We start from the raw sequence: 11346 nt of genomic DNA, 5'->3' as shown, positions 1-11346 counted from the left end.
TCAGGAGTTAATTATATCACATGTCCTTCTCAGATTTTACAGTTTGCATATATCATTTCCCTAGGGTGTTGTCCTCTCCGATTGGTTGGCTGTGGCCACGTCCGGTCGGCCCCTTGTTGGCGCGTAAGCGTGTCCACACCTCTTAGCGCTGATGTCTTCCTTGGGATTCTTTAGTCGCCCCCTAGAGGAGGGGTGTACCTCTAGCATGTTTACACTAGACATTTCTTTACCTGACCTGATTAACCTGATTAAATAGAATTAATTTGTTTTTAATTCAAACATTAAAAATGAAGATATTTGTTTTTCCGTTATTTAAATTCATTGGTCAGTCTGTGAACTTTTTAGTGATGCCGTCGTAACCGTGGAAACCACACTTCCTTCCGGCGACTGTGCAGCCGAAGGTCAGAGCGTCCTGCAGACTTCTGCCTGAAGTCGGAGAAATATTAATTAATTTAAGAAAAGTACAGATAGAAACATTTTGGAGCAGTAAAAACATAACTTTACGTCTTTGTCTTTCTTTCAAAATAAAAGCCATCTCAGCGGCTATTTTCAACCAGAAACTTATAATATTAGATGTTCGTATTAATTAGTGTAGTCCTCTGTTTGTATCTCCACATAATACTGTCAACACGTCCAAATAAATATATTTTCCACCATGTTCCTCAGGGGACGTTAATTTATATTTAATTATTAAATATACCATCTAATCCCTTCTCACTTCTCAGCCCGTGTCCCCCCCGTCTGACAGAGACTGAGAGAAACAGACACAGAGAGATACAAAGTGACACAGAAAGACAGACACAAAGACACACGGACACAGAGACACACAGAGACACAAAGATACAGAAAGACACCATTTAGAAGCTGTAGGAGACGCACTGGGCTTTCAGCTAACTGAATAAACAACCTGTGTCATTTTTACGCAGATAGTGAAATGTCTCATGTTGGACAGTGTAACGTCTCACCATTTGACAGTGTGTAGATCACGGCAGAGTTGAAAGTGTCTCCGGCTCCGAGAGTATCGACGAGAGTTTTAGGAGGAAAAGCGTCTGAATGAAGGAGTGAACCGTCAGGACCCAGAGCATCTGCTCCTTTTTCTGCCCAGGCACAAACCAGGACGGCCCTGAGAGACAGACACAGAGGGAGAGACAGCTCAGATAGACAAATAGGTCAGAGAGAAACATAGTTTGAACAACCATGTTTAAACTCTGTTTGAAGTCTGTATATAATTAGTGGATTTTAGTCACCATAATGTCACAGATTGCTTCGTGGACTACAGTTTTGAAGCCTCTGGTTTGTCATTTTTGCCATTGTCACCTTGGTTTTTGGAACCAGAAATAACACGAGAGGGGGGAACTAAGCATAACGGAACGCTGTACATATTTAGGCGACCAAAATGTAATATTAACTTTTATGAAGTGAAAAGACAAAGTGAAATGATTAAAGAACTCTGTGGTAGCGACCTGTCAATCACAAGGTAGCACCGTCCTAAATCATACGTTGCTTTATCGTCTATTTTACTCTAAATGGGACCATAATTTACTAAATGAATTTACTGAGGTAATAAATCAAGAGAGAAGTAGAAACATCTTCTCATAACCTTCTATACAACCTGACTTCTTTCTGCAGAAAGAGGAGTTGCCCCCTGCTCTATATTACAAAGGATGCTGCTGCTGTAGTGCTTTACGGTACGCGCGTCATTTCCGGTTGTTAATATTTCTGTGTTGCTAGTAGCATACTTCGGCTGCTCCAGCTCGACTCAGTTAATGTTGTTACATTCTTGATCACATCGGCTAATTACCTGTCATCTATCTAAACCTATACTTATACTTCCTAAGCACTTACAACTCTCTCCTTATCTTCCTTCTCTTAGCGACTCTCGTCTCTCAAGTTTTAGAGGGATAGATGAGCAGCTCCGCACCATGGTTAGTCAGCGGTTAACAACTGTAGCTGCTAGCAAGCCCCCTGTAGCCGGGCCGACCAGTGGTATCTCCTGTTAGCTGTCCCCAGGCGGGACCCGAGCAGCCGGGAGACTGAGTGACTGTCCGAAAGAAGTACAGGTTCTCCCCACTCAGTGACACACCAGCTGAAAGCCAACTCTGGTTATCGGTAGCTCAATTTTGAGATACGTTCTTTTTGAGACACCAGCGACGACAGTCACGTGCATTCCTGGGGCCAGAGCGGGCGACATAGAAGCACATTTGAAACTGCTGGCTAAGGCTAAATGTAAATACAGTAAGATTGTTATTCACGTCGGCGGTAATGACACGCGATTGCATCAATCGGAGTGTACTAAAGTTAATGTGGAGTCGGTGTGTACATTTGCAAAAACAACGTCGGACTCCGTAGTTTTCTCTGGTCCTCTGCCAAATCTTTTGAATGATGACATGTTTAGCCGCATGTCATCATTCCGTCGCTGGCTCTCATGGTGGTGTCCAGATAATGATATGGGCTTCGTAGACAATTGGCGGACTTTCTGTGGAAGACCTGGTCTGATTAGGAGTGACGGCATCCATCCTACTTTGGATGGAGCAGATCTCATATCCAATAATATTACAAAGTTTATTAGTGGACCTAATCCATGACAACCCAGAGTTGAGACCAGGAGAAAGAGTTGCAGTCTTACACACTTCTCTGTGCTTCTTTTCCGGGAAGTCACCCACTCAAATCCCCATAGTGATAATAAGATTGATTTATTTTGTCTCTCTGAAACCTGGCTGAGACATGAAGAATGTCAGTCTAAATTAATTCACTCTTCCTGGTGATATTAATACTCACATTCCTCGATTCCTCCACTGGCCGAGGAGGTGGAGTTGCGACCATATTTGACTCAAACCTCTTGATCAATCCTTAAACTAAACTATAACTCTTTTGAAATCCTTGTTCTTACGCTCTCAAACCCAACATGGAAAACAATAAAGCCAATTTTATGTGTGTACCGCCCTCCTGGTCCTTATTCTGAATTCTCAGAATTCCTATCAAGTTTAGTCCTTAAAACAGATAAAGTAATTATTGTAGGTGACTTTAATATTCATGTGGATGTTGATAGTGAGCCTTAATAATGCATTTATCTCAATATTAGATTCAATTGGGTTCAGTCAGAATGTACATGAACCAACTCACTGTTTAAACCACACTCTGGACCTTGTTCTGGGATATGGTGTTGAAATTGAAAGTTTATCAGTGTGTCCACATAATTCTCTTTTATCAGACCATTTTTTAATAACTTCTGAAGTCCTGTTACTGGACTACAAGCCAAAATATCCTACGCTGGATGTTTATCTGATAGTGCTGTGACTAAATTTAAGGACATAAAAACTTGGATGTCTAGCAACTTTTTGATGTTAAACACAGACAAAACTGAAGTTATTATACTTGCCCCTAAACGCCTTCTAAATGCATTTTCTAACTATCTAGCTCTGGATGGCATTAATCCAGCACCACCGTAAGGAATCTTGGCGTTATCATTGATCAGGATCTGTATTTTAACTCCCACATAAAACAAATCTTAAGGACTGCCTTCTTTCATCTACGTAACATTGCAAAAATAAGACACTTCCTGTCTCAAAATGAAAAACTAGTCCATACATTTGTTACTTCAAGGCTGGATTACTGCAACTCATTGTTATCAGGTTGTCCCAAAAAGTCGCTTAAGACTCTTCAGTTGATCCAAATTGCAGCGGCACGTGTATTGACAAGAACAAGGAAACGGGATCATATTACTCCTGTATTAGCTGCACTGCACTGGCTCCCAGTAAAATACAGAATAGAATTCAAAATCCTTCTCCTGACTTACAAATCAATTAATGGTCAGGCTCCAGCATATCTTAAAGATCTCATAGTACCTTATAAACCAACTAGAGCATTGCGCTCCCAGACTACAGGGTTACTTGTAGTTCCTAGAGTCTCTAAGAGTACAATGGGAGCCAGAGCCTTCAGCTATCAAGCTCCTCTCCAGTGGAACCACTGCTGGACATCGGGAATTCTTTTTGACATTTTCCTGGATTCATCCAAACTTTCTCTTTTTCAACACAACATAATTTCTGTCAAATGTTGTATTTGTACTATGTTGTTTATCCTGCACACACGACATCTATTGCACGTCTGTCCATCCTGGGAGAGGGATTCCTCCTCAGTTGCTCTCCCTGAGGTTTCTTCGATTTTTCCCCCTTTAATTATGGGGTTTCTTTTAGGAAGTTTTTCCTTGTGCGATGCGAGGGTCTAAGGACAGAGGGTGTTGTATGCTGTACAGTCTGTAAAGCGCACTGAGACAAATGTATAATTTGTGATATTGTGCTATATAAATACATTTGATTTGATGCAGATTTAAGGCACATCAGCGTCACTTTTCAGACACAGAGGTTGTCACTTAGTTTAAACTGCTCTCCCTGCTGACCTGTGACCTACACTCACCCCTGTTTGACCCGACTGTAGAGTCCTTTCAGAGCAGCTTCTGCAGACTGGAAGCCAAAGTGTCGAGCCACGTCCTTACTGACAAACACCTGAAGACAGAAAATAATACATATGTTAAAGACATGTTATAGTAACCATCGTAAAGAGGGTTCGCTTAAAGACGCACCACATCACCGTGAGGAAACAGCTGATACAGCGGCTCTCTGGTCTTCTCTATCTCCACGGAGAGGGTGATTCTTTCTTGCTTTGGCAATGTGCTGTTATACATCACTACCTGCTGGATCATCTTCATCTGCTCCTCAGCATTTCGGCCCTGCAGCAGTTCAAAAACTATGTTTAGTAATAGTAGAATAATGTAATAGTCTGTAAGGTAGTGAAGTAGTGAAGTTACATTTTACCTATCGTGGTAACATTTTTTATTATGTTAGTTTCATAAATGAATGTTGCTTTAAGACATTTTTTAAACCATTTTAAAACAGAATTGTTAAAGTTAAAGTATTTTCAGTTTTTTGGGTTTAGTCCGATCAACCGGGTTATTAGTCAAGGTTTTTCAGGTTAACCAGATTATTTGGGTTTGTCTAGATGTTCAAATTAGTCATATTATTCAGATTCCTTAGATTATTCAGTTTACTCAATCTGGTAGGTACGGTGAGTCTGGTTTATTTAGATTTAGTGAGTAGTTTATTACTCGTCATTAATATAAGAAGAACAGCAAAGGTTTGTTTTCAGCTCTGTAACCCTGCTGACAGAGAGCCACAGCTCTGAGTCTTCCTATAACGCTCAGTAGTGACGACTTCTTTAATTATTATTAGAGACTAAATTAATCACCTCCTGCCCTTAATCGGTAACAACTTAAATTCAATCACCGGAACCTTAAAAACAGCTGTAACACCTGAAATATATCCACACTGCTTTTTTTTGATCAACCTTCACCAACTAACTTCAACAATTTTTTTGTCTAAACCAGGGGTGTCAAACTCATTTTAGTTCAGGGGCCACATATAGCACAATTTGATCTCAAGTGGGCCGGACCAGTAAAATCCCAGCATAATAACATATAAATAATGACAACTCCAAATTTTTACTTTCGTTCTAGTGCAAGAAAGTACAAGTACATTCTGAAAATGTTCAAACTTAATCTTTTGTTATAGTTTAGTTCATGTTCAGTGTGTAATACCTCTCAGGTCAGGTTATGTAAAGTTACAGTCACGCTTGTCTAGTGTCGTCTTGCACTTCCTGTTTTGTTTTGAAACTCACCTTTCCCTCTCGTTCCAGGTCACTTAACTTCCTGCCTTGTGTGTTTTCCCGCTTCTGTGATCGTCTGCCCCGCCCCTAATTGTTGTCACCTGTGTCCCCTTACCTCATGTATAAATAGTCCTGTCTCCCCTTGTCTTGTGCCAGTTCGTCTTGTAAATTTAATCAAGTGTATGTTCTTGTTAATGGGAGTTTGGATTAAAATATATATTTTTTTGAACATTGCTGTTTGAGTCACGTTCCGTGGTTCTTGACATATTTTTACAAAACATTATGAACAACATGAAATGTCTTAAGAAAAAAGGGTGCAATTTCAACAATAGTGTTAGTTTATCATTTACACATGTGTGTTAAAACTTACTGATCACAGTGTATCTACAAAGGCTTTTACTTTATGATCAAAACAACTAATTAATACACTTTGCAAAGTCATCCCGCGGGCCGCATGTTTGACACCCCTGGTCCAAGCCATCAACCTGTCTCTGAGACCCGATTCCAACTAAGCTTAAATTAACAACTTGTTATTAAATATTATCAACCTGTCTATTTTCTGTGTTTGTACCACAATCCTTTAAAGTAGCTGTAATAAAACCTCTTCTTAAAAGTCTTGATTCAGAGGTTTTAGCAACTAGCCTAGCTTGCCTTGGACCATGCTGCTATAGGCACGATAGGACACATATAGGAACTCTATTCAAGTTGGTCAGGTTAATCAGGTTAGTCAGATTATTTAGGTTTAGTCAGGTTAGTCTGGCCGTTTCAGTTTCTCAGACTCGGTACTGTATCACCTCAAAGTGGATCCACTTGAACTGATGGAGGTCGATTTTGGAGAAATCCTCAGCTGTGATATCAGGAAGGTTCCTGACAGACAGGAAGTGAGGTCAAAGTTTAGAACAGAAATATTCAGGATCAAAGTTATAAAGTCTTTCATGATTATCACACAATAATCCTCCACATAAAACTACAAGCTGAAGACAAACAAGGACCTGTAAACTGTAAAATATGTAAAATCAATGGAATGGTCCTTTAACATGTCCGGCTACATTGAAACACATCTGAACTTCCCTTTTGAGCTACTCAGTGTCAAACACAAACATTACAACAGTCAGTAAAACTATTTCAGGAATTCAAATTTATAATATATCAAATTAAACTTGATAGACTTGTCTATGATTATGTGATTACATTACATTACAGTTAATTTAGCTGACGCATTTGTCCAAAGCGACGTACAAAAAGTGCAGGGTTGATCCATCGGACTCATTATTGATCCATCAGACTCATTATCAATCCATCAGACTAATCTTTGTTTATGGATCTGAAAGTTTTGTATAATATGTTTCATCATCAGTTCAGACTAAAAATATAAACAGGGTAAGTAACATGAGTTATCTCTCATGTCACCATGAATCACATATTTAAGTGTGAAGAGTTCACTTCCAAAGTTAACCGAATAAATAACCTTTCACAATCTACAGAAGACATTTTTTTAAATTATGTAGAAAACATTGGTTTTTTAAATATTGTCTCTAAACCTCTCCAGGTGTGAGAGGACTGAGCTTGTAATTATATTTCATTGTTATATATTAAATTTAAAATTTGATATTAAAACCTGTTTGATTACTTAACATATTGATTGATTTAAACATGAGATATATTAAATGAATTGATGGCGATTAATTAACCCAACATTACTGCAGAAACTAGATTTTTGTGATGAAGCCCAGTGAACAAACTGAAAGCAACTCTTCTCGCAGATTTAAAGGAACATTTAAAACTTTTGTTTCTCATGGATAACAAGTTTTATTCCTTTGAGTTCAATACGCACACTGTTAGCCTAGTTTAGTATAGCACAGGGGTAACCAACGCGGTGCCTGCGACCTAGTGACCCATAAGCACCAATGAGTCACCTGCAGGGAGCCAATGAGTCGCCCACGAGCACCAATGAGTTGCATGCAGAGAGCCAATTAGATGCCCGCGGAGAGCTAGTGAGTCACCCACAGGGAGGCTCGTGTATTTAGTCTGCATGTTTTGAGATTCAGTCATTTCTTGTGACCAGTCTTCGTGTTTTGCTTCTTTGTCTTTGCTTGCCTGCCTGACCGCTTATACACACTGCTATAAAAGGTGGCAGCATGAAGAGGTGCTGAGCGTCCATTCTGTGCTAAATTTGGCATTGTTTTTTCTGGTCGCCAAGAGTTGAAAAAAGTGAAAAGCTACATTTGTCTGTCACTTTTTACCAAACTGCCTGTACATTTCCATGGTAGATTGAGTGGTTGCAGGGCAATGCACAGTAATTGGGACTGCATTTACCGTCTCTGATGGTAAAAATACGGCACCAACTCTCTTTGATGTAAACACAGAGCTTTAAAGGAATGATGATGGTGCCCCTCGTGGCTGACGTCTTTGCGTGGTCCTCCCGACGTTGTTTTTTGTTTATTATAGTGCTAATTTGTATTTATAATGCTACATTTTCACACGCAACAGTGAGATATGACAGGGATGCACTTCTGGACATTGATAGAGCTCACCATGAGCTCACTTATAGCTTAACAGACTTTGACTTCTTACTACGTCGGGACCCCGCAAACTTAAGCCGGGAAGGCCCAACAGCACCGAGTGTGGGTGAGCAGCACAGCCGACGGAGAGAGCGGTCTAGGCGGATGCGTGGCAAGAGGGGTGGGCTACATGCTAGGCTAAAGGCTAGGGTTATGCGACCACCGCTATCCAGCCTGATGCTAGCTAATGTCCGCTCGCTCGAAATCAAGATGGATGAGCTGAGAACCAGGATTACAACCCAACGTGAGATAAGAGAGTGCTGTGCTCTTATCATGGAAACCTGGCTTTCGGACAGCATTCCAGACTCTACCAGACCAGAGGCGGCGGCGTCTGTGTCTACGTGAACAACAGATGGTGCTCGGACGTACATGTTGTTGAAAGACACTGTTCGGCTAACATTGAACTGTTGATGGCGAAATGCAGACCATTTTACCTGCCCAGGGAGTTCAGTGCAGTGTTAATTTTGGCTGTTTACATCCCGTCACAAGCGGACTACATGACTGCACTGGGGCTGCTGCATGACATCATCAACAAACACGAGACCGCACAGCTGAAAGCTGTGTTTACTGTAGCCGGTGACTTTAACCATCGCAACCTTAAGAGTGTTCTTCCAACACCAGTGTCCAGTGTTTAAAACTGCTGCTCTGAGGGATGACTCTACTGTGGACTTAGAGGAATATGCTTCCAGTGTTACTGGCTACATCAGCATTTGTGTGGAAAACATTGTGCCCACAAAACGCTGTAGGACATACCCACGCAGAAAAAACCAAGGAGATGATTATTGATCCACGGAGGAAGAGTGTGCAGCACACACACTACTGTACATAGGCGAGACTGAGGTGGACAGGGTGAAAACCTTTAAATACCTCGGAACCCTCATCAGCGAGGATCTCACCTGGTGTCACAACACACAACAGAATATCTCGAAATCCCAGCAGCAACTGTACTTCCTAAGGAGGCTGAGAAAATGTGCAACTTCTATAGATGTACAGTTGAGAGCGTCCTTACCAGTGCCATTACGGTCTGGTATAGAAACTGCACTGCCCCGGACAGGAAGGCACTCCAGCGTATGATTAAAAACTGCACAGTACATCGCAGGAGCAGCCTTCCCCTCACTTCAGGACATTTACACCACCAGGGTCACTAGGAGGGCCCACAACATTATCAGGGACAGAACAAACCCCCAGCACAGACTCTTCACTCTCCTGCCATCAGGCAGGCGCTACAGGAGTCTGACCTCCAGGACTACGAGACTGGCAAACGGTTTCTACCCGCAGGCCATCAGGCTTGTGAATATGCTCCCCCCACCTCCACCCCAACTGATTGAACTGTGAACACAACACAACTTGAACTATGCATGGTGCACTTTGTTGTTGTCCGCCTTATTTGTGCAATATTTCAAATTTCACAGTACTAACACTGTACTGTGAACCAATTTATTTTTACTACTTTACTTATTGTGCCTTATTTGTGCAATATTCCATATGTGCAATACCTTATACCGCTTTATTTATTTTATATTGTATATTGTGTATATATCTTGCTTTTAGTTCTAATTAAAAAATGTTGCTGTTGGAGGATTAGTAAAGTAAGTTTTTCATTGTACAGTGTACAATTTTATCTGTGCATATGACAATAAATATCTTGAATCTTGAATCTTGAATATCTTGTAGTTTTTAACTTTGAACAGAACCAGGCTATCTGTTTCCCCTCTTTCCAATCTTACTGCTAAGCTAAGCTAACCATGTCCTTACTCCAGCTCCGTACTGAACACATAGCCATGAGACCGATACCATTTATAAGTATGATGAAATGTTCCTTTAAATGTACAAAGCGAAGAAGGGCATGATGATGATAGAGGTAATTAAAACATCTGTTTATTTGTTTCTAGCTATGCAGTGGGTCATTACACCAGGATCAGAATCAGGACCAGGAACAGGACCAGGACCAGGCGTTCATGTTTCCTTCAGGCGGGTCACACAGCATTCACAAAACACCTTTAGTACGTTTGTACGGCGGATAGAGCTTCAGATTCAGAGGGGGTGTGGCCTAACAGAGTCTATTTCATGTTGATATGTTTGTCGGGTTTAAATGTTCACATAAAAATGTGCAACTCTAAATGATATACTGATTTATAACCGCAGGTCTAACATTTACAGATAATTTCATTTAAAATGTAAAAATGACAGTCGGTGGTATTTCGCTGCTAATTATAAATGTATTGATTAGATTGAGAAGCAACGACATTACTTTTATATTTCATCTTCGGTTCAGTTAATTTTAAATGGTTGAAAGAACCAGAGAGATTATTTATCATTTCATCACCTGACATGTTAAATACAGAAACGCATCAACATTAACCCCCTAGATCATAAAGGTTACAAAGCCAGCAGCCACTGAGTCACAATCCCCGTGTCCAGTGCTTCCTTCTCTAACCCTTCATCAGTTCATCATTTCAAGCGTTAATTGTAAAAATAAATGTTCGTCATCATTATTCATCAAATATAGAGATAATTATGGTTTTCTTTAAATCTGCAGTTGAACAATAATCAGCTTAAATGTGTACATTTTCCATGAGGTTTTGAATTTCAATCTGGTGCTTTAACATTGATGCCACGCCTGTCCCCACGTTAACACGGTCACGTTGGAGTTTAGTGAACACTGCATGCCGCCGGCCAGTCATCACATCGTCTTACGTGTCAGAGAGAACGACAGTTCGAGATCCACTGGACGGGCAAACAACACAACACGCAGACGGAGTTTGACCTTCAACCTGCCAAACCACTGCCGAGACATCAACTGCACGCTGTGAGAAATCGGCCATGATGAAACTGACAGAGACAGGAAACAGTTTCATATCAACTCTGCCCTCCAAAATAAAAGCAGTAACAGAAAACTGTTTCCTTATTGGTAGAACAGGACACTGATGACAAAGATGTATCTGAAATAAAGATATATATACATGCGTATATATATATATATATATATATATATATATGTATATACGCATATATATATATACACATATATATATATATATATATATACGCATATATATATACGCATATATATATATACGCATATATATATATATACACATATATATGTATACACATATATATATAT

The 11346-nt window shown here is 40.3% G+C and overlaps 1 protein-coding gene across 1 annotated transcript; it reads right to left on the bottom strand.

Moving 5' to 3' along the window:
- Positions 1-303: 303 nt before the first annotated feature.
- khk (ketohexokinase) lies at positions 304-11051 on the bottom strand (the record flags this gene model as incomplete). The annotated part of the gene is made up of 6 exons (XM_029427959.1): positions 304-426; positions 966-1123; positions 4414-4502; positions 4580-4726; positions 6453-6525; positions 10917-11051. Coding segments are annotated over 6 exons (703 nt in total), but the record flags the coding sequence as incomplete, so codon positions are not given.
- Positions 11052-11346: the final 295 nt, after the last annotated feature.

Source organism: Cottoperca gobio, unplaced genomic scaffold (genome assembly GCF_900634415.1).
Source record: "Cottoperca gobio unplaced genomic scaffold, fCotGob3.1 fCotGob3_417arrow_ctg1, whole genome shotgun sequence".
NCBI classification, from domain to species: domain Eukaryota; kingdom Metazoa; phylum Chordata; class Actinopteri; order Perciformes; family Bovichtidae; genus Cottoperca; species Cottoperca gobio.
The sequence above is the reverse complement of the archived record's forward strand: the minus strand, read 5'-3'. Positions and strand labels throughout refer to the sequence as shown.